General features: G+C 46.5%; 1 protein-coding gene and 1 pseudogene across 3 annotated transcripts; both read right to left on the bottom strand.

Moving 5' to 3' along the window:
- Nucleotides 1-89: 89 nt before the first annotated feature.
- tedc2 (tubulin epsilon and delta complex 2) lies at nucleotides 90-8,847 on the bottom strand. 2 transcript variants are annotated; one of them, XM_084487203.1, is made up of 9 exons: nucleotides 8,620-8,847; nucleotides 8,047-8,096; nucleotides 7,075-7,624; nucleotides 6,924-6,977; nucleotides 6,692-6,770; nucleotides 6,082-6,226; nucleotides 4,881-4,976; nucleotides 3,098-3,297; nucleotides 90-600 (listed from the first exon to the last, which is right to left on the bottom strand). In XM_084487203.1, the coding sequence occupies exons 1-9, from the start codon at nucleotides 8,721-8,723 to the stop codon at nucleotides 451-453; spliced, it is 1,428 nt and encodes a 475-aa protein (XP_084343329.1). In that variant the 5' UTR covers nucleotides 8,724-8,847; the 3' UTR covers nucleotides 90-450. The 2 variants fall into 2 exon arrangements, with proteins under 2 accessions (XP_084343329.1, XP_084343330.1); XM_084487204.1 differs by lacking the exon at nucleotides 8,047-8,096 and having other exon boundaries at nucleotides 8,620-8,726.
- Nucleotides 8,848-18,982: 10,135 nt separating this feature from the next.
- Nucleotides 18,983-20,625, bottom strand: LOC311399373 (annotated as a pseudogene). The gene is made up of 3 exons: nucleotides 20,132-20,625; nucleotides 19,139-19,381; nucleotides 18,983-19,056 (listed from the first exon to the last, which is right to left on the bottom strand). The product of its transcript is annotated as an uncharacterized misc_RNA (transcript).
- Nucleotides 20,626-24,389: the final 3,764 nt, after the last annotated feature.

The following is a 24,389-nucleotide window of genomic DNA, read 5'->3' as shown; positions in this document are numbered from 1 at the left end:
GCTCTAACAGCACACGAAAAATGGCTTTCAGAATTGATTTAGTCGGATCGTTACATGAACGGTTACACTTCACGACTACACAACGCGAGACTCCATCTGGCTCCAAGTACACAGCTGACACAGCGCCGACGGATAATGAGAAGCTTCACAAGTTCAGATGTTTCACTGCAATTAGTAGCCACAGTTGGTGCGCTTATGAGCCGTATTGTGCAGGGTGACTGCCCCCTGCTGGTGAGGACAGTACTGCACGAACTCAACGCCAGGGAACACAAGAGAATACAAGCCATCAGCTATCCTGAATGATAGACGGATCTCAACTTGCCGGATCTCAAGTCATCTCAAGCAGCACCACAGTCAAAAACGACCTGATATAGAAGTACACCAATCGAACCAACCGAATAAACCACCCCGGCCCTGTGGCCAGCGCCGCGGAGAACCGCTTCGGTCCGGTCAGTCGGGCTCAGCGTCCAGAACCAGAGCGGGGGACCGCTCCCCGCCCTCGGCCAGGAGGGAGTACACGTCCCGCAGCACGCTGGGGTCCACCGGCCCGGGGCCCCCCAGCAGGGAGCGCAGCCGGGGGGCGAGGCTCTCCGACAGGGCCTGGAGTGGGGGGACACGTCAGCCAGGAGGCACAAAGGAAGGAGCGCACCATCTCTGGGCGAATATCAGCACGTGATACGTTAGCCTCATATATATATTAATATATTATATTAGCACGTGATACGTTAGCCTGATGGCTAATATATTAGCATGTGATATGTTAGCCTGATGGCTAATATATTAGCATGTGATACGTTAGCCTGATGGCTAATATATTAGCATGTGCTACGTTAGCCTGATGGCTAATATATTAGCATGTAATACGTTAGCCTGATGGCTGATATATTAGCACGTGATACGTTAGCCTCATATATATATTAATATATTATATTAGCATGTGATACGTTAGCCTGATGGCTGATATATTAGCATGTGATACGTTAGCCTGATGGCTGATATATTAGCATGTGCTACATTAGCCTGATGGCTAATGTATTAGCATGTGATACGTTAGCCTGATGGCTGATATATTAGCATGTGATACGTTAGCCTGATGGCTAATATATTAGCACGTGATACGTTAGCCTGATGGCTGATATATTAGCATGTGCTACATTAGCCTGATGGCTAATGTATTAGCATGTGATACGTTAGCCTGATGGCTGATATATTAGCATGTGATACGTTAGCCTGATGGCTAATATATTAGCACGTGATACGTTAGCCTGATGGCTAATATATTAGCACGTGATACGTTAGCCTGATGGCTAATATATTAGCACGTGATACGTTAGCCTGATGGCTAATATATTAGCACGTGATACGTTAGCCTGATGGCTAATATATTAACATGTGATACATTAGCCTGATGGCTGATATATTAGCATGTGATACGTTAGCCTGATGGCTGATATATTAGCATGTGATATGTTAGCCTGATGGCTGATATATTAGCATGTGCTACATTAGCCTGATGGCTAATGTATTAGCATGTGATACGTTAGCCTGATGGCTGATATATTAGCATGTGATACGTTAGCCTGATGGCTAATATATTAGCATGTGATACGTTAGCCTGATGGCTAATATATTAGCATGTGATACGTTAGCCTGATGGCTGATATATTAGCATGTGATATGTTAGCCTGATGGCTGATATATTAGCATGTGCTACATTAGCCTGATGGCTAATGTATTAGCATGTGATACGTTAGCCTGATGGCTGATATATTAGCATGTGATACGTTAGCCTGATGGCTAATATATTAGCATGTGATATGTTAGCCTGATGGCTAATATATTAGCATGTGCTACGTTAGCCTGATGGCTAATATATTAGCATGTGATACGTTAGCCTGATGGCTGATATATTAGCATGTGATACGTTAGCCTGATGGCTAATATATTAGCATGTGATACGTTAGCCTGATGGCTGATATATTAGCATGTGATACGTTAGCCTGATGGCTAATATATTAGCACGTGATACGTTAGCCTGATGGCTGATATATTAGCATGTGATATGTTAGCCTGATGGCTGATATATTAGCATGTGCTACATTAGCCTGATGGCTAATGTATTAGCATGTGATACGTTAGCCTGATGGCTGATATATTAGCATGTGATACGTTAGCCTGATGGCTAATATATTAGCATGTGATACGTTAGCCTGATGGCTAATATATTAGCATGTGATATGTTAGCCTGATGGCTAATATATTAGCATGTGATATGTTAGCCTGATGGCTAATATATTAGCATGTGATATGTTAGCCTGATGGCTAATATATTAGCATGTGCTACGTTAGCCTGATGGCTAATATATTAGCATGTAATACGTTAGCCTGATGGCTGATATATTAGCATGTGATACGTTAGCCTGATGGCTGATATATTAGCATGTGCTACATTAGCCTGATGGCTAATGTATTAGCATGTGATACGTTAGCCTGATGGCTGATATATTAGCATGTGATACGTTAGCCTGATGGCTAATATATTAACATGTGATACGTTAGCCTGATGGCTAATATATTAGCATGTGCTACGTTAGCCTGATGGATAATATATTAGCATGTGCTACGTTAGCCTGATGGCTAATATATTAGCATGTGATATGTTAGCCTGATGGCTAATATATTAGCATGTGATATGTTAGCCTGATGGCTAATATATTAGCATGTGATATGTTAGCCTGATGGCTCATATCAGTAGTAGCAAAAAGACTAGCAAAGGGTCAAGTGATGAGTTCCTTAATGGTTTTCTAAAAATGCATTTTTTTTTTTATTTAGTCTGTAAACCTAAAAAGGTTGCAGTTTACAATTAAGACGGTAATTTAGAGCCGTTTGTCCATTCTAGGCTACCGTAGAAACAAGGCGGGGCAACACAGCCACCTTAAAAACATGTTTTTATGAAAACAATGTTTTAAGAAAGGTGTTGAGAAATAGTGGCATTACCTTGTGTGTGTTCATGGGATTGTGTGCGTGGATGTGTGTGCGTGTGCGTGTGCGTGTGTGCGTGCGTGCGTGCGTGCGACCCTGACGGGGGCGTCCTCACCTGCTGCAGGTGCACCTCCTGCTGCAGCAGCACCACCCGCAGCCTCAGCGTCTCCAGCTCCACCAGCTCCGTCTCCGTGGCGACGGTGACGACGGGGGGCAGGAGGAGGAGGGGCACCCCGCCCCCCCCCCACCCGCCCCCCCGCTCGTCCGGGCAGAGGCAGCCCCCCCCCGGCCTGCATCCGTCCCACGCCTCCCACTCTGCCGGCGGAAAAAGAGGCTATCTTTAGCGCGTGAGCAACTGTAGCCCGGATCCTCCTCCTCCTGCTGCTGCTGACCCCGCTGTAAATAGACGGGGGCTGCGTCTGGCCGCCCGCCCCACCCCCCCCCGCCCCACCCCCCGGCCTCCGACGTCACGGGAGAGGTGGCGAGGAAAGTAGGGACCTGCCACCGGGCTCCCTAACCCGGGTCCGTTTTCAGTTTCCGTACGTCGGGGGGCGTGGAGCGTGCATTAGCTCGTTAGCGCTCCCCTCTATCCCCCACTGCCGCCGCCCCCCCTCCCCCCGGCCGCCCCACCCTCACGCCAACAGTTTACCGCCGAAGAGGAAGATCTGTTCAGGAACGGAGCCAAGAGCGGAACCAAGAGTTGTAAACAATTGTGTAAGAGCCATATTTAGAAATTGTCTCATTTGCATATCTTGTTATTGTCTTGTATTCTACATGATTATTATTATTATTAAGATTGCATATTAGCATGGACCCATAACTGTACGTTCACACCCAAAACTGTAAAAGATCGCTCGCTCATCACGTGAACCATCTGAACGTTCGACCTGGTGCCTCAATACATTCCGATTGGCTGTCGGGTCATTTACAGCTAAATCGCTGCTAGCTATTTGCATAAGATAGAGCTGTCCACTCTCATTTACAGCTTCACAGCTTTACAGCTTTACAGCTTTCACTCAAGCGCTTTATCGCTCCTATCGCTTTATAGCTCATGTCTAATAGAAAGTGAAAGGGCATTTATCGCTTGTATCGCTTTATAGCTCTTGGTGTGAACGCCCAGTAAGGCGTCTGTAGAGTCATGACGTCCGAAGTAGTGACGTCACGGGGTGGGAGAAAGAGCTGGAAGCCTACGGAGCAACCCTGTTTTTAGACCCTTATTTGGATTTCCTGCCCTTGTTGGAATTGTTTCCTTTTGACGAGTCAAAGGTCAAACTAACTCAATAGACATGTCATGTTTGGAGTCAAGCTCATTTCCTCTATAGGCTTACCCAGACAACGCTATGAATCGTTTGCCATTCAGTCACAAGTCATTGTTGTATAAAATTAAATTAAAAAAAAGGTACTTCAATATAAGCACCACTACTAATAGAACGCAGCACAGAAGGCTGTCTCTGAATAATAGAACATTCTAATATTAAGTAGACCTCCAAAACAAAGTGGAAAGAAATGATCAAAATGATGTTTACTTGTCCTTACAAAGTACTGTGTGTGACCATCCAGGGATAATACTGGAAACACATCTCACACATACTTGCTTTTGGCCGAAAAGACTAACATTAGAGCCTACATTTATACCACAAGAGGAAGTCAAAATGTAATAATGAAACGCATATTACTGCCAGTTCAAACACAGCTGGTGCCTAGATGCGTTTGAACCACATGAGGATATCAGCAATATGTCCTCTGCATTACAGTCTCCTGGTCAAGGGCCTGGAAAAGCTGAGACATAATAAGATACACAAACAGAACCAACTTCAAGTCATGCTTTTTACCAAGAAGATAGCCATGGTCTGTCTGCAGCTCTGTTGTTTCACTTTGGTCTGAATGAAGGGTCTCACCTTGTTTCACTTGGGCTGCATGTTGTCTCAGGCTTTCTGCCTCACGCTCCAGGTGTTCAAGAGTAACATGAGGTGCACCCTGGAGCTCTTCGCTATCTGCAAAAGGAATGGCAGTCTTTCATCTTCTGGATCCTTGTTTGTGAGATGCGATGGTAATGAAGGAGTATTGGCCATATAGCAACACAATATTTCAACAACATCTTCTCGATCTCTCTCGTGTAGAGAGATGTAGAAAATAAATGAATGCCGAAAACGTAAACACAGGTGTTGACACCCTTTCAACGTGGCAATTATCACCAACATGGTCCCATTTTCTTGAATATTTATAGAAAATTACACTCTTCTGCCACACTTCAAGGCCCATTCACACCCTACGGTAAATACGGAGAGAGAGTAGTAGGCCTATAATATCTGATGTATATATATTTTGTATTTAACGTTTTATAGTTATATTATACTATATACCTGACCTTATTATTTTATTGTTCACCTGCTTTGGCAATGCAAATGTATATTTCTCATGCCAATAAAGCTTTTTTTAATTAAAATTTTGAGGAGAGAATCTGCGGGTTGGTGAGGGGTGTCACATGCCATCGCCGCGTACACTTTGTGCGCCTTTTTTTTTGCAGATTTCCAATGACAAAGCAAAATCAACTCCTCTACAGATACCATGTTTGCGATTGTCGATGCCGGTAATTTGCGACACAACAGTCACTGCCCTCTAGAGGTTGTTTTGCGTAACATCCATAACAACGCTGAAACCAGATGGAGGTATGAAGGGTAGTCCCGGAGACAATGTTTAGTACGGACGGACGAATTTCGTCCGGATCCGGAGGTACGAATCCACCTTAAGTCCTCTGTGACTCTGCGTTACGAGAATCAAAGTATTCTATTCGTGTTGACAGGACAGGCTTGTCCAGATTTAATGAAGGTTATTGATTTTTTTTTCCTTCCACAAGTGTTGCATTACGTATTGTGTGTCTCACAATACTTTCTCCAGATAAGTGGTTAAAAAGCAGAGGAGAGAGTAGTACCATCCAAGTACTCAAAATAATAAGTATAATAATTAGAAAAAACATAAGTAGTCAATCAGTCTTTGGGTGGTAATAACATTTTTAAGCAAAAACCCCTGCCACCCCCTTTACATTGTCTTGTGTGCATTTGGTCCTGGTAATACGGTAATGGTGCTGCTGAGGTGTACCTGGTTGGCTGCCTGAGGAGGAGCCGTGCTTGGCTAGCAGCTTTTGGACCTTGTAGCAGTGGCTCAGGTCCTGGCCTTGGCGGGTGAGGCGGCCCACCAGAGCCCTGGTCTGATCCGGACTGCCCCGAGGCCAGGTCCCGGGGAACTGGAGGAACGGGTCAAGGGAACCAGACGGGCGTAACCCAGGACGGGCTGGGAGGACATTCAAACACCAGGTTGAAACTCTAGTTCTACACGCTAAATGTTAAGTGGACTGCATTTATAGAGGGCTTTTCTAACCAGCGGCCACTCAAAGCGCTTTACAATACTGCCCGACATTCACCCATTCATGCTCACATTCACACCTTACTGCTCCTGACCCGCTGGCTGTCGCCAGCGGGTCAGGAGCAGTAAGGGTGAGGCGTCTCGCTCAGGGACACCTCGACACGCAGATAGGAGGAGCCGGGGATCGAACAAGCAACCTTCCGGTTACCAGCCAGCCCGCTCTACCTCCCGAGTCAGCCACATGCTCAGGATGTAACTAAGAATACAATGGGCGATGGACAATTATCTAGGCGATGTGAGACATCTTGATCCTAGCACACCTTGGTCCTGTTTAAATTAAAGATACGCAAGCTGCCATTTTCTCCATGAAGGCGCTTCTCTCCGGCACACTCTGGCTCTGCAGGACGGCCACTCGGTCCCACAACCTGAACACGGGACAGAGAGGAACGATAAACAGAACCGACAGAATGTGAACGCTTACTACTAACAACTAACAGGGTACACGTCCATCTTCCTTTACATATTGATCGATATTTTAGCACATCAATAACATAGACCAATAGATAGATTCTGGTCACCTGTTTTGCTTCATTCTCAGAGACTTCCATTTCGCCGTTAGATCAGAAGGTATCCTGCAAAGGTGAGGAGGGGGAAAATTAAGATTTCAAGAAGACATTTTGGACTGTGGTTCGCTGTGTTCAGAGGACCACTGAGCTCAGACCTCCTTACCTATTCTGCGCAGGTGCGCTGTTGGTCCCGGCATTCGAGGCACGCTCCACCTCCGCGAGGGGCCCAGCCCTCCCCAGGGGCCCCTCGCTTTCCGGGCCAGAGACGGCGGCGGGGGCCGGGGCCCGGCCCCGGTCACCAGGGTTACCGTCCCCCCTTGTGTGTTTCCCGCGTCGGACCGCAGGGTGCGTGTCCACCGAGCCGCCGCCGGCGACCGCCCCCTTGTGCACCGCTGGGGGGTTCACGCGTACACCTCTGGCCCCCGACAGAGACGAGGTCCCGGGTTTCCTGGTTATTTCCCTCGGGGCCCGGCTCCCGGACTTGGAGGACGTATTGGCCGCCGGTCTGCCTCTCCTTGCTCCAGAGGGTTGATTGGCTGCACTGGGTTTGACGGCTGCTGTGTCGCCTGGCTCTTTGCGCGGTCTGGGGGGGCCACGACTACAGCGGGGCCCCTTGGACGACGTGCTGCTGCCGCTGCGGATCCGGAGAGCTTCCTTCAGCGCTCGCTCCAGCAGCTCCATCTCCTCCGTCTCCTGCGGCGCCACATCTCCCTCTGAACCGGCCGGCAGGTGAGATGAGGCAACAACACACTTTAAACCATTAGGTACAAAGCTCTGTGTTTTTTACACTCCCACACAATGGTAAATGGTAAATTGACTACATTTATACTGCACTTTTCTAATCAGTGGCCACTCAAAGCTCTTTACAATATTGCCTCACATTCACACATTCATTCACACATTCACACACCGACGGCGGAGTCAGCCACGCAGGGCGACAGCCAGCTGGTCGGGAGCAGTCAGGGTGAGGGCGTCTCGCTCAGGGACACCTCCACACTCAACGCTAGGAGGAGCCGGGGATCGAACCAGCGACCTTCCGGTTACCAGCCGACCCTCTCTACCTCCCGAGCCACACGCCGCCCCCCTACAAGTCACACAAGACCATGCTGTAAAATATACCAGATCATCTCTTTACCCTTATGAGCGTCATCCAGGTCTAGTGAGGCCGCCCGAGTCTGCAGCATTCTGGGATCAGTTCAAACATACAAGCAGGTCAAAGGTCACACACACACACACACACACACACACACACACACACACACTAATCATAAAACGCACACAAGCATGCAGGTCACTCACTACACAGGTCAGAGACACAAACAGACAAACGGTCAGATATTACATGCAATTCAATGTTCCTGTTTCTGTCAAATCACACACGTACACACACCCTTGTTTCATGCTCTTTGTAATGTGGCCGATTTGATATAAGAATATGGCATCTGCCCTGTATTTTCTTGTCCTAATTTTGATACTGAATGCAAACCGGTGCTCGCATTAGAGGGATGCACTGCTTGCATCCCTGCTAATATCACATCCCCCCCTACAAGTCGTGACGTCCACACAGTCACACGATTTAATGAATCATCTCCTATAACGTTACCGTTAGTTGAATTGTATAACTCAACAGACGTGTCAGGCTTTCAAAACACAACCCACCGTTTGCTATGGTAAATGCAATCATATATGCATGCAAAACTATACTCACAATGACTTTATAATCTCATGGTGGAGCTGAATGTTGACATGTAACTTGGCTTGCTCGTCTTTGCACCACTGGACGGCTTCCTCCACCTGGCCGAGCAGGGACATCTCACCGGGGGAAGGGCTCTCGGTCACGGGAGAACATGTTACACAGGTAACACGGTCTTTTGGTTGGTAAACTTCTTATTAAAAGCAGAACTTGGAGCTGTATGTTCGCTGTATAAGAGTAAACATGTGGAGAGGGTTTGAGTCGACCCGCTCAGCGGAGGCGGAAGTTTCTTCTGCTACCGGTGACTTTCTCAAAGTGATGCAAAACCACATTTACGGTCACATCTCTCGCTAATAAACCAGCAATGACAAAACAACAAAGAAACAAACACAAGAATACCGCAAACTGCACTTTTACGGAAGTTTATTTGCGTTATTGTGATTGTATTGAGGAGGGACTTCTTCTCGCGAGATTGGCTGCCATGGCAACGGGAACACCGACGCGATTTCACCCACATGGTTTACACTTCATATATTTCTCATTAAATCTTAATTATATCTTTTATTACACCGTCTTCACATCTAAAAGACAGAAAGACAGGAACTTGTTCTCTTCCTTTCCATGAAGTACAAGATGTAAATCTCTCCATATCATCCAAGATTATGTTTTCTACAATAATCTGTGGCTCACTTACAAAAAACTGAGAATGAATGTTAAAATAGTATAAAAACAATGCAATTCTCGGTGACATCAGCGTTTTACTTTATAAAATGGTGTGGTTTGATTATAGACATATTGGTAACACTTTTCAATAAGGGTAGGCCTACATTAATTACAAATTAGTTGATATCAGTTAATACAGTAGCCTAATAAATAGCCTAGCATTATCAATAATTAGGGTTAGTGAGTTAACCCTATTCAAGGATGTATAAATGAATACCTTATTTAAGAACACAATTAGAAAACGTTATTATGTTTACTTTTTTATTTAATGGCTGATTAGTGTCAAGTGTTACCCTGACATTTACAACAGACATATTTTTCTTCTTTAAAGAGAGAACTCGTTACATGAAGAAGATATAAACATGGATGCAGAGACAAAATGGTCGTGATTTTCCTATATGTGGGTGTAATTGTATCTTTGTGATTCTGTAATTGTCGATAATAGCTGGGTTGAATTCAGTCTCCGTAAGCGCCCTGGATGTCCTCTCTTATTGAATTTACACAATGCATTCTCACAAACATCTGTGTGTGTGTGTGTGTGTGTGTGTGTGTGTGTGTGTGTGTGTGTGTGTGTGTGTGTGTGTGTGTGTGTGTGTGTGTGTGTGTGTGCGTGCGTGCGTGCGTGCGTATGTGTGCGTGTGTGTCTTCTTACAATTCTGTATTTGTCAGTGTACACATATTGACATCGGGCCAAGATAACGGTCCCTGCTTGATTATTAGTATATTCACACTTTAATGAATGTCGTACACACTTTATGAATAATAAAAAATAAGTGCACTGCAAAAACAGAACAGTTCTTTCTAGGTGGTCTCATCTCCAGGACTACTATAATTTTTTTTTCTGATTTAAGCTGTGTATAATAATGCACTCTGATGACGTCTCACCAAGGACTGACACATCAACCAGCTATACGGCGAAATACACTACACCCTATACACACGGCAACAAGCCCATAATGAAATAGAACGAGTTATTATATCACGACTATCGTTTATCTTCAAGTCTTTGTGCAAAAACCCTGCCCTGAACATTTGAATAGAACTAGATGGCACTAACGCTGAGCTTACAGATAACAGGGGGGGAGAGTAACATATCGTGGTGGTGTCTGTCTGTAAAGCTTTGATCCAAAATACCAAAATATGCCATCTTATTTCTCGTCCCATTTATCTCGGATGTGTGGCAGAGAATCGCTTCCTGAACTAATTGGCTGCAACAGCTGGAACAGCTTGTCTGCCTCGACAGAGGGCAGTGCATCACCTCGTTAGACCGCTCGCCTGTCACTTCGCCGGTGGATCTGCAGCAGGGTGGCGGTGGGGCGGCCGGTCAGACTGTGAACTGAACGTCTGACTAAACCGTAGCCGTGAGATAAACAGGCAGGGATGGGGTGAGACACACAAACGCAAACGGAGCAATTTCATGATTTGTGATAAGATACCAAACAAAACACAAGAACATGTTATTTTACACGACTACTCACTCCATGTGCACTGTAAGAATACGGGGAGCATATTTTGATACAGTATTATAACGTCTTTATTGGAGATTTCAGGGGTACAGTATGTGTATTTTACACCAATATTCAATAGCGTCGTCATGCGCATGCGCAGAACTACTAGGTAGCAAAATTGATGAACAAATGACAGAACACCGGCAAAGTGTACGGCGGTTGCTATGCAACACACTGTAGCGTCCTTCAGAGAGAAGGCTAGAGACGGTAGCTTGGTTCACCGGCAATTTAGCCTACTGTCGAGTTCACTCATGATGGGCAAAAATAACCTAAACGGACATTACATTATGAATATAGTCAACTCTGGGTCCAAATCTAATAAACACAACATACCACACATTCAAGAGGGTGAAGATGACCCTCGAGCCCTCTCCCTATCAGTCTACGGAGGACACTCCGTGTCATTGTGCAAAGGGATGCATGCAATGTAAGGCCGGGGTGGATGCCACCCCCTAGGAGGGGTGTGTATGGCATACTCATGTCCGAAGCATGAGTAGCGTTTCTCCCACGTGGTTCCCCATACACCCGGCCAAGCGAGATATTAGGCTGCCTCAGCTAGATGGCGAGGCCACACATATCACACAGAAAGACAAAACAACTCGGAGGCTCAGGGACAAGAGAACCCTCGATAACACACACAAAGTCTAGCACACACACCTGGCCATGAAAGATACTATAAGTTTCTCATGCACCAAATCACGGGGGCTCTTCCGAAGCAGAACCTCCTCGGAGGCGAAGCTACAGACGACCTCAGCGCTGTTAGGGGACGTAGAATATTCGATCTCTCACGCTTTATGAATCAGTATTACCTCAATAACTCAATAAATCCGAGGCCCTCGTGCTGATAGACTTTATTACCTCTCCGTCTCATTTTTTATCTGGTCAAGTAACTAGGCAGACTGTTTTTCCCAACAAATTGGTGACCCCGACGTGATCCTCTTTCTGATTGGACGACTACTGGGAAAACGACCGAGGACGGAGAGGGGCACGACCCGGGACCCCGGAGCACCACCGATTCCGGCAGTCTCACCTCAGGCGCCCAAACAAAAGGTAGGCAGAACCCGTTGATAAAATCCGAATCCTGCATAGTTATATAGGAACCACATTAGGAGATGAGACTGTAGGGACGGTTTCCTACGGGGGGCATCCCGCGGGGATAAGGCTGAGTGCAACATAGAGTTAACCTGTAAAAACCCGATTGACCCTAAACGCGTGATGCACGAATACTGGCTCGCTGCATGGTGAAATAATACCCTCGAGGCCTAGGACCTATAATGATCGAGCATAGTGATACAATACTCTCGATGGTCGGGTTAGGGCCTATAGTAATCGAGCATGGTGATACAATACTCTCGATGGCCAAGATGAGAAGAAAAGGATGCCTGGGCTATGAGAGAGACCCAGAGGAAAAGATGCCTAGGCTATGAGAGACCTAGAGGGAATACCCGGGCATTATATGGGACCCGGAGGAGATACCCGGGCATTATATGGGACCCGGAGGAGATGTATATGACAACGATGATGGGTGTCCCCATTCTCGGGCGCGGGTACACGCATAGCAAAACCGCGCAGGCCTTAGTAACGGGAGGGGGGGGGCGCCACCTGGGACGCCCGTGACCGCCCCTATGACTCCCCCGAACGGGTTCAGCGCGCCAGCGCATAGCGGGGCCTAGACGCGGGAAGGGGGGACACATGCGAACGCGGACGGACGTCCCTATATTTATCGCTTCAGCACGACCTATAACGATCGGGTGGGGTGATACGAGACCCCCGATGGCCAAGGTAGATAAGGCTCGCCGCATGGTAAATAGGAATAGCAGCCGACAGTGTCCATGTGTGCGCTAGAGAAGGAGAAAAAGTGTGCGAGAGAGCGAGAGGGACCGAGAGGCGTGAGAATATGGGAGCGTGCACAGGAGAGACTGAGAGCGAGCGTGTGTGTGTGTGCGTGCGTGCGTGCGTGCGTGCGTGCGTGTGTGTGTGTGTGGTATGATGTGTGTGTGTGTGTGTCCGTGGGTGTGTGTGTGACTGTGTGTGAGGGTCTGTGTGGGTGTGTTGACTGGGGGCCAGGGACCCGAGACACAGTTGGGAACTGTGTGTATAATCAAGAACGTAGGTGATACCGTCTGGGTGGTGCATAAGAAAGGGCACTACCAGAAAAGATACTATCGGTCGGGATAAGACGTTGCTTTGAGTCCTACGTGTCAACACTGTTAATCATATTGTGCTGCATGGTTTGCAAAGGAAAATTTCTTGTGCGAATAACCCCCTGCTCTGTGCGCAACGCTTGCTCGCTTACATTCCCCGTCATTCCCCGTCCGCCATATTTGTAGTCCCCCCGTCATTCCCCGCCCGCCATATTTGTGGTCCCCCCGTCATTCCCCGTCCGCCATATTTGTAGTTCCCCCATTTGTAGGAGGTAGCGAGGACAGTAGAGATAAGAGGGGAATGTAGCCTGTGAGGGAGTCACAGGGACACAGACAGAGAGATTCAGAGGTTATCATCTATACTCCGTAACACGAACAATTAGCATTTAAAGTTGTCCATAGCATGCACACCGCGTGTCCACAGAAGTCCAGGGGTCAACCAGCGCTGGGGACTCTTTTTAAGAGTTCAGGGAAAATCCTCTCTCACCAATCTGAGCAGAAGGACCCGCCATAAAAGGACTCGGGGACGGCGGAGTCAATGCACAGTTCAACAGACCTGACAAGGTTTAAGTACAAAAAAGACAGCACAAATAGAAAAATTTAAAATTCTTGAGGGATTACGGTAATAATAGACATTATATTAAAATTGATCATATAATATAGACAGAGAAAGGCCTGGTAGTAGGCCTCATCAGGGCCACTGAGATAAGGGAGGTTACTCTCCTGCACAGAGTGTTGGAACACACAAGGTGGTTCTGAAAGCATATTTCAGATGAAACAATAGAGTTAAGAAGGAAATGGTCTTACTATAACTAATTACAATTACATTTGTGTCAACTAAATTGTAAAAGATGTTCTGATATTCACATTATGGCTAAAAGGGAATACATATCAGTCATACAAAATAATAATGTTACTGCAATTGAAGTTAAGAGTGTTGTTATTAACCAAGTGATTTAACCTAAAAGAATACGGATAAACAATAGGTGTCATGCAACTTGAAAGTTAATGTTATTATTTACACTGGAAAGGATAATTGAAAAAATATGGATATTATAAGGATAAGAATGAATAAAAATACATAAAATAAAACTTAATCTTAAAAACCTGTACAAGTAGGACAATTAGATTGATTATGGATTGGATGGATTAGCACTACATCTGCTGGGAAGGGATCTAATGTACAAGCTAGGTTCTCAATTTACATTCGGAAGTAATGGGTTTACCTTTCAAATGCCACTAATACTGCTGTTGCGCCTTCATAACATGTTAACATTTGATAACATTTTCCTTCTCACTCCAACAGAAAGTTACTTTCTGATTGACCCCATCATCCGCCCACTTACACACACAGGGTAACCGCCCTGATGTGTCTCCATTACACACACACTTGGCTGCATGAGTAGCTGGGGCTGAGGACTCGGTCTCCATCCCTCCACTTTGCGATCTATTCCACCTAATGGGTGGAAATTGATTGTATCCCAGGCACGGCATCCTGCAGTAAGCCAGTATGGAAGGCTGGTTAGCCAACGACGGGTAAGATCCCACCTTGAAACCAGGGACAACCTAAGGCAGGCACAGTCACGAGTCAAGTACTTGGCAGAGTCACTGTGAGCATTGACTCACTTGATCGGGAAGTGATGAGCTGCAACCATCATAGGAAGAGCCGGGTGGGGTGAAAGGTGGAGGAGGAACAGGAGTCAGATATGTTGGCTCAGGCAGCGGAAGTGGTGGACTTAGAATGAGACATGTTGCGTTTTCGTTTATAAAATGGTATATACTAACTCAAGTTACGTTTTCGGTTTAGTGCATAACTTTGTTAATTTCGGGAACAGTTTGGTTTTGGGCGGCTGATGGTAAACCCCACTAATATCGACCTTTGGTTTTGGATATACTGGCTTTGATTTCCCTTCCCACCAGATGGGTTTTATTTAAAGGTTGTTATGGTTAGGGACTTCAAAGTTGATGACGTTTTTGGGTTTGCTTATCATTTAATAAGCTAGGAGGGAATTTGTGAGAAATTAGAGAAAAGTGTGGATACTGCAATCAAACTTTTGACTTAATTGACTTGTGTAGATGCACTACCACTAGCACTAATGAGTTATCACACGCATGCTAATAGAATGATGCATCTAACCCCGCATGAAATGCTTACGGGTCGACCCATGCCGTCACCTATTATTCAAGGCCCCATAAGGGACCTCCATTAGAGCAATAAGAAATATAATTAAGAAAATATGTTTGACCACTAACTGCTGTACATAAGTTTATATTCCAACAATAGAAACACAAGTTCCAGAGCGTGAGGAGGAGCCAGATGCAGAGACGCCCGGAGCCGACCAGCCGAGCCAGGATTTGATTTTGATTTGATTTGTTTTGTTGTATTGACACACACTTACAGACACCCATGAAAAGACAAAAGAATACAATTGAGGATTGAAACACAAAAGTCCCAGTCTTATTTCCATTGTGGTCCCCAACAGGAGCAACAGCCACATGATAATGCTGAAGCTGGCGAGCCTCCTCCTGACCCTCTATGGGTTTTGGCAGATAACACGGCCCCGGATAGAGAGAAGAGCAGTCTACGGAAAATATCACACTAGACACAGAATCCATGCATATCACAAGAGTTGAGATCTAATGTGTAACTAGGACTGTGTATAGATTGTGTGGAAGTTTCGTAAAGTATATATGTAAGGGAGAATGTTTTGGCAGATCCCACTGGCCTAAAGACGGATCCAGAGGAAGGATGAAACCAAACTCCAGAGGGGTCGGTGTCCAGAGGGCTGGCAGGGTTACAGGCCCTCGAGAAGGAGAGACACCGACCCCCTCCCTACTCCCAAGCCGTTCCCCTCATGCCCCTGATGGATTTCCCTGACCAGCTTGACCAGGTCGGTCAAGAAGGACACCTGGGAACCGCGACCCTTGGCTATGGGTACGACCTCCCCTACCCACAGCTCCACGCCCCCTCCCCCTCCCCCTACCTGTGAAGTGCTAGTAACCTCTCCAGGTGGGCATTCCCCATTCCCAGTCCCCGCCCCTCCCCCTCCCCCTACCTGTGAAGTGCTAGTAACCTCTCCAGGAGGGCGGCCCCACTCCCCGTCCCCGGCTACAGCACCGCCCCCTCCTCCCACCTGATGCAGCCACGCCGCTCGGACCAGGGATCTGCGTTCCGGTACCAGGGGCTGCGGCCCGTTCCCTTAGGGCTTGAGGGCACCCCTGGCTGTATTTGCTTCAATTGCTGTATAGCCTATAATCCGGTTAAGGGAGAATGCCATTTTTTGCAATAATATTCCCCGCTGTATTGCTCATGCTCACCAGGATAGCGCCCTGCCAGGGCCATTGAATAAACTGTTTTTTTTAATTAGTATGGGGGTGGTACCGCCCATACTCCCATGTGCATCCCTGGCAGGGGCTAATGAAGGATGTTCCCGCTTGCTTTTTATCTTATTTTTCTATAGCTGAAGGTGCTGAAAGGAGGCAATTTCTTACTTAATCACATGTTCTGTTTTTACCTTGCCCTCCGTGTCATTGTGCAAAGGGATGCATGCAATGTAAGGCCGGGGTGGATGCCACCCCCTAGGAGGGGTGTGTATGGCATACTCATGTCCGAAGCATGAGTAGCGTTTCTCCCACGTGGTTCCCCATACACCCGGCCAAGTGAGATATTAGGCTGCCTCAGCTAGATGGCGAGGCCACACATATCACACAGAAAGACAAAACAACTTGGCGGCTCAGGGACAAGAGAACCCTCGATAACACACACAAAGTCTAGCACACACACCTGGCCATGAAAGATACTATAAGTTTCTCATGCACCAAATCACGGGGGCTCTTCCGAAGCAGAACCTCCTCGGAGGCAAAGCTCCAGACGACCTCAGTGCTGTTAGGGGACGTAGAATATTCGATCTCTCACGCTTTATGAATCAGTATTACCTTTGCTACTTTACTCAATAAATCCGAGGCCCTCGTGCTGATAGACTTTATTACCTCTCTGTCTCATTTTTTATCTGGTCAAGTAACTAGGCAGACTGTTTTTCCCAACACTCACCGTGTGCCTATTGCTTTACAACTACAACATTTCCACCCTCTCCATCAATCAACAATCTTTTTTTTTTTGGGGGGGGGGGGGGTTCTATTATGATCGATAATAGAAAATGCGCGGATCTTTTTTTTTTCGTTTGCTCGTGCAAATATATTATATTCCCTCCTGGGAATATAATCCCGAGAAGGGGAAAAAAACGGTCAGCTATTTTTAAGTAGAAGAAACAATATGATTAGGTTATATATACATATACGTATATCCTACATAAACAATGTATGAATTGTCGAAGTGTGGTCACCCGCGCCGTGCGCTGTACGCTGCCTACGCCGCGCTGATGATTTATAGGGCCTCCGCGGAAGACACGCCGCCGTAGGTGTCGGAAGGCCCCCGGGACTAACCGGGTCGAAACCCTCGCGTCTCTCCCCCCCAACCGTGATCCCGTCGTCTCACGGAGGGTGTGTGCTCGGCTCAGCTCTATTTGGGTCCGACCCAGGTCACTTGGTTAAGCCCCGATCGCAAATGCTCCTATCGCTTTAGTTAATTCTACGGCCTCGGCCCCTCGACGTCGAGCCACAGAAAAAAACACAAAAAAAAACCTTATTACTTAGCGTTGCCCCGCATCAGTCACAATCACCAATCACCGCTCGTAATGTGCGCCACTTACCGTGAGGTGTCGGTCGGTCTGCTTCTGCCGGCTTGATGAGTCGACAGGTAAGGGACTCGCAAAAAGGGATAAACTCGCCTACTACAAATGTAGTCAGGTAGATTTATTTTTAGGTCCAATAATACAAAATGAACTTTTACAAATATAGAGTGCTCGGTCCTAACTAGAACTTTGATATAAGGCACTGTTTCCTAAACTAAAGGGAGAGAGTGAGAGAGAGATAGATAGATAGAAAAGATGTAGATGGTGATGGCGAAAGGGTTAGCGCAAGATAAACCATGCAATTAAAGCAATTAAAAATTGGCCTAATTTAAGGATGGATCATCAGTGGTGGAATCTGCCCGTTCGGGATTCCTTTACTTGATCCTCAGAGGTGGAAGCTGCCCTTTCGGGATTCCTTTTCTCTTTTTTCCAGAGGTGGAAGCTGCCCTTTCGGGATTCCTTTTCTCTTTCTTCCCAGAGGTGGAAGCTGCCCTTTCGGGATTCCTTTTCTCTTTTTTCTTTTTTCTTTTAGAAATAAAATAAGAGGATAAAACGCTATTTGCTAAGTTGGTTAGTACAGGGTGAGAAAAAGAGATCAGAATAGGCAGAGAGAGATGATCACACAGCTCTACCCCCAGCAATCAACACCAAGCGACTGCTAGCAACGAACTGCTTCAACAGACTGTAAAGAACTCAAAATCTTAAAACTTTCTATACCATAAGAGACCCTCCTCTGCTCCTATTCTCTAAAGGTGGGGGCCCGGTGTCATCTTACAATCTGCATTTCACAAATGTTTCTCTGTTACACATTTCTAGTTATCACATTTCACACTCATGTCTAGTTCAGAACAAGCATGCTAAAGTAACAGCCATCAAGGGTTTACAATGTGTGTGTGTTCTTCTTTACGATCCTCCTTGTGTGTGTGTCACAGTTAGCATATGGTGGTCGTGTCATGGGGCCTACAGAGAAGCACCCTTTTAGTGCTCCTCACAGTGGGCCTTTCATACAATCAAAGTCCCCCCACATGTTCTTGCATTCTGAAATAAACAGCTCTTGAATACTCATAGATCTCCTCATATAAGATATAATAAAGCATGCATAATAAGATACATATGGCATACATATAAAACATAATAAAGCATACTTAATAAGATATATATGGCATACATAGACATTCAAGGTATACATGCATATGTAGGTAACATTTTCTTGACAACGTAGTTCTGCGTCCTTTCCATGATCAAATCGGGGGAGGCTAGGTGCATCAAAAACAGTGAGTCCTATCGGGACACACGTCATCCTCCTATGCACCTACGCCGAGTCCTTAATTCCATATGTAAGGAACTTTGGGATTCTCAATGTAGACAACGTGTTGCCCATCGCCGCTTTCCAGGACACAGAAAAACTTTCCTGTGGGGTCATGTCGAAACAGCTTCCGAGCCAAAGGCACAATGCCCCGGAGTAAACCCTCGGGAGGGACTTCCTGGACCGGGTGGCTGTTAAGCAAAGTGGAGACCGGCATCAGGTGGTCCACTTCTCTGATGGAGTTGAGGGGCCAAAGGCATTTGTAGCCCTCGGACACTGGGGGCCACCCCCGTGGTCCTTGACGGAGGCCGCAGGCGTGCTTGAACGCCCACTTCGGGTCCACCAACAGGCTGTTGTTGGTCCTGACCCATTCTCCGTTCCGGATCTGGAACAGCTGATTCTTGCCTGGGGATGAACCTCTCCCCCTTGCCCATGGATGGTAGGGGTCATCCCTTGGGGTGTATGAATGGCGTTCTGGGTTGTAAGCGGAACGCTCCGGTCGTTGACGGGGGAACCTGGGCTCAGAGTGGTCCCCACCACAGGGTAATGGTGGGCCTCTCGGAGTTAGAACACCCCTTGGTCTGTTGCCGGTCTGGAGGTGGAGTCGTCTTTGGGCACGGGTGAGGTGAAGAGGAGAGAGATGTCCGTGGTCGCCCATCCCTCCAGCTTGCCTAACTATCCTCTGCTGACCACCCCGTGCTCTTGCTAAACTATATGGCCTGTTACCCCTGTGGGAGGTCCGAACAGGCTCCGAGTCTACTGGCATTAGGGCCCACCCCTCTAATTTATCCCCTAGGGGGACATCATCAGGACACTGGTGTATCAGTTCCTCATTGGGTGCTAACCCTTCGTCAGCTGGAATGTCATAGTCACTGTAAATGGAGGCTGAAAGCGGAGGCAATACTCTGGCTCCCCCAGTTACAGTATCCACAACCACCCTGTCACCTGGGCCACATTCATAGCTAGTATATGGGTACTTTCCTAAGGTCACCCAGTAGCTAGTCTCCTCCCCTGGAAAATAACAATCTTGGTCCCTATGGGAGGAACACACAGTCTCCATGTCTAATGGTATCCCACCCTCGTCTGGGTGGCATTCTGCTCTCTCTTCGTCGGAATCGTCCTGGGAATCAGAAGTCAACTTAACAGGGTTTATACCAGGGAGGTTGCTTATCCCTTGGATAAACGTCTCAAAACACAAGGGAAACAGAGACATCTGTGTCAGGGTCAATTGGGATTGGGTTGTTATGGTGGTCTTCTATGACTCGGTCAACTGCCTCCTGGTATTCTACTGCTAGAGTGCTTCCTATATAACCTATCTTGGGAGGTGGTTTAGACAAGACCTTTAACGGTTTCTTGGGACCCTTTCTCCGGGTCGGGTTAGATGGTCCACTTAATGCGGGCCATTCTTCAAAGGGATAAGTGATTAGTACATTAGACATGCCTTCTACTAAACCTTCTACCTCCGTGTCGGTCTCCTCATCTATCCTTGCCCAGGATTTGGGAGGTCCAGTTCTACCACGCTGTTTCGCTTGTCCCCCCTCCACGTCTGATGAGAACCCCACCATCTTGTTTGGGCCAGTGATGGCGGGCTCTCCCGGGTTGCGACTGAGTTCTCTCTCAATGGGCACTGTTGCCATGTTGCTGGTCATGTCCATTTAATTATCTCGTATGTCAAGATATTCAAAGGGATATGAAATCTGTCAGAGTGTTGCTTCTGTCTGAGCCTAACGCAGAATGGTACTCCTGCCTGGTCCTGAGTCAAAGTGAGCTTGGAGTCAGAATGCCTATCTTTTAAGTGCTTCTGCTATCCATCACTTCTTTGTATTACCACTTGTTGGGAGCCTGCTGGTGTCTGTATCGATCTCCCCCGTAGCATATCACTAATTCACAGGACTTTCCCCTCATTCGGTTTAGGAGACCCTTTGTCGAAGCATCTCTTAACTGACTGCCCCAGGGCCACTTTGACCATATAATATATTGCTCCTATGCATAAGAGGCCTAGCAAGCCATATCCACACCATGTCAATAGAGTCTTTATTAGGGGCCACAACCAACCTCCTATAGTGTATACTACACTCTGTGCAATCTCTCCGGTTGTAGTCAGAGCCGCCCCTCCTACGTTCAATGTGTTTGCAATGATCCCTTTAACTACGGTCCTCACTGTGGGTGTGGTGGTGTGCTTGTGATGTTTTCTCGCCAAATTCGCCCAATGTTTAACCGTACCTGGTATAATATTGGAACAATATGTTCCTACTTGTTCTCTAGTATCATTTGCCCATCTATTCCCTCTAAGAGCGGTTTCCTTCGTGGCCTTCGAGCCCTTGCTGCCTAATAGGTCAGACGCAATAAAATTGCTAGTGTAGCCCCCCTCCCCACAGTACTTCGCCGTAGTCATCCTCCCCCCATGCATTAAGAACAAAGGATCAAGAGAGGGATACGCATCGCTGTCTTGAACTATGTTAGGATATCTAGGAGTAGAGATTACCCGAGGGGTCGGGCTGAGGGCCCCGTAGTACCCGTGTGCAGGCACTGGAGCATAAGGCTCAACGCCTACCCACCAGGTATAGGGAGCCTGGGGGTTTTTAACATTCTTCCCATTCTTTCTAGACCATGCCATTGTATCATCTATGGGAAGCCTCTGGTTTCTGTGAATGAAAGTAGAGTTAATCGTTACCGTCACAGACCTCTTCTCGAAGGCCCGCTCCCATTCTCTTCCCGCCCAGGACCACCTACTAGCCACTGTATAGTGTAACTTAAAGACCGGGTAAACCAAATTCAGTATTTTTCTTCTTATCATATTAATTAGGCCTTAAATGTGTCCCTCAAAACATGTAAAAAATATTTTTCCCATTCATCATTTCCTTGAGGAGCTAGGCCTCAGAGAATGTTCTGTGTGCAGGTTTAAAATGGGCGGGTCTACATCGATGACCGCGTTACGTAAAGCGGTCATACTCACATAAACCCGCCCCCTGCTGTCCATTTTCAGCTTTGAGATTGGGAGGGGCTGGACCTCTCCGGTGATGGGCGTGGTTTCCTGGCCTGCAGCGCACATGCCCCCACCGTCCTGAGCCTGGGGTTACTGCTCATTTTTCATCAACTTTGAAGCATAATTTTATATACTTCGCGATTTTTTTAGTCCTTCAAATTTGGCAGGGTGGTTAATAATATATTTTCCTGTGGTATTATAAACTCAAAACCCATAATTATTCTTGGTTTACCCGGTCTTTAACATAATAGTAGTAGTAATCTAGGGGGTTATAATGACTCTTAGCCTGGGAATAATAACCATGTTTTAGGTCTATCATATTGATTTCTGTAAGCCCAACACCTTGAGGGTGTGGCCAAGGATCTACCCATAACCAATAGCTAAGCTTGGTGTTATCTCCTTCTGTGTGGCTAGACACCTGAATATATGGTAGAGTGATTGTCGACCTTATAGGATTTGAGGCATTAATTTCTCCGGTGATTAATGCTGCCATTTGATACTGCATGAACGCTCCACAGATCTTTCCTTCATCTGAGGGGTCACGAGAGGTGGCCTTCTCGGTGGCCTTTAACACTTGTAAACCCCACAGGCGTCCTCCTCCTACAGAGGGATAAATTCTTAGTCCGGGAGTGTACGTGCATGCTCCTATCATATTTTTTATGGAGTCATAGTGACTCAAACTAATGTTGTTGCCCTGTCTATCCAGGACTCCTTCAATGTTGCCTTTGCAACCGGTGTGATTATTACCCGAATCTTGGTTAAGGGATTTATTCATGGCTAGAGTAAAACTGTCCAACCATTTAGTGATTCCGAAGTTTTTATTAGAGTGATCAAACCATTTTCATATTTTTGGGTTTCCCATATTGGGAATTTTTATATAAAATTCATAATGTTTGTTATCGTACGATTTTTCTTCTGTGGCTGCTTTTTGGAGATCGTTTAGGCCACAGGCCATTGTAGGGGGGTAATAGTGATTTCCGTAATCATACCAATTTTTTATCTCTTTAGGATACCAGTCCCTCCCCCTGTGCGCTTTGTTTCCCCTTATTATCTTTTTACACCCATCGCGAGTATTCGTGTGATGCCATCTCTCCTTTCCGTGAGTGGACCACAGGGTCCACCTCCAAAAGAGTTTAGAGGGATCTATCTCCTCTTCTGATAATGCACAGTGTTTACAAAAGCCAGTACATCCCACCCCCAAGTTAACTGTGGGAGAAGTGTTGTGGCGTTTGTGAAACTGAGCCATCACATTCAATAATTGCCTATTATGTCCTTTTAATCCTTTTACCTTGTTCCTCTCTTTTGAACCATTTGTGAGTCCTACAGACAGTTCTGGTTCCATTCTGTTCCCAACAAGTACAATTGGACATTCTAAAATAGCCTCCACTTTTTTGACCGTCCTCTCCGTTTTTACCGTACACGTGTATATTAGGTCTATAGTGTTAAACTCCGGGGGGTTTAGGTTTATCTCATGCCTAATACAATTCGCTCGCAGGTGTTCATACTCTAAGTGGGGTCCTTGTACTTCTGGGACGGGCAGTTTATTTAGCGCTTGACATATATCTATATGATCATTCCAGGCCGTATTACTACAGTTTAGCGGGAGAGTTTTGGAACTTTGCTTCTTTCTTATAGGTCTCTTATTGGGTTTTTTACGCTTGTCATAACTCGGGGAAATTATCGTTGCTGATTCTTTAGGCCCCGGGCCTTGGTTCCAGCAAGGGGTCGTGGGGCTGGAACATTCTGGCATTATTAAGGCCAGCCATCTTTCCAACCATTTCATTTCTGGATCATCTTTCTCTCGCGCTGGGGACAGGGTTATTTTTTCTCTTCGTATCTGAGTAACGTTTGTATAAGTTATTCCTTCGAGATCATCATATTCCCACTCGTAGCTGGAGTAGTTTTTGGCCATTAGTGTAAACCCCATAAATATAACACCTAATAGTACGGATCCTATTATTAGTTGTTTACCGTAATGCATCTTCATTCTGAGGGATTTTACTTCTCCTAAATAGGGTTTATTACTACGGTCTTCGTGTCGCGGGTCTCCCTCCCCCGGGTCTGACGGTCTCTCCATGCTGTCCTACGAGTTTCAGGCCTAGGGGAGACAGAAGGACACGGTAAATCGACTTATTCCGTCTCTGATCCGTTAAAGGTGAAGTTCACCCTTTTTGATTTTTTAACTTCGTAATAGGGCTTTTCCGAGCCTATTTTTAGATCTCTCCTGATTAGGGTGGGGGTTAATGCCCCTGATTGAGCAGAGATTTTTGGCTGTTTTTTGTCTTTTATACGATTTATTGCTTTGGCGATTACTCCCATGTTTAAGGGAGCTTCTTGGACGTAGCAATCATAGGATAAGAGCCATGTTGGCTCATCTTGGGGAACCTTTATTTTTCCCTGTTTGGCCAAGAACCCATTCCACTGGGC

The sequence above is a fragment of the Micromesistius poutassou genome (genome assembly GCF_964030765.1).
Source record: "Micromesistius poutassou genome assembly, chromosome: 1".
Lineage (NCBI taxonomy): Eukaryota > Metazoa > Chordata > Actinopteri > Gadiformes > Gadidae > Micromesistius > Micromesistius poutassou.
This window is presented reverse-complemented; position numbering and strand designations above follow the sequence as displayed.

Excerpts from the sequence above, each read along its gene's own strand:
- tedc2 (XM_084487203.1), bottom strand. The coding sequence starts at position 8,723 with ATGTCCCTGCTCGGCCAGGTGGAGGAAGCCGTCCAGTGGTGCAAAGAC. Across the intron at positions 6,978-7,074 it reads AGCGCACCTGCGCAGAATAG|GATACCTTCTGATCTAACGG; the intron begins GTAAGGAGGTCT and ends TCACCTTTGCAG. Across the intron at positions 6,227-6,691 it reads TGGAGAAAATGGCAGCTTGC|TTCCCCGGGACCTGGCCTCG; the intron begins GTATCTTTAATT and ends CCGTTCCTCCAG.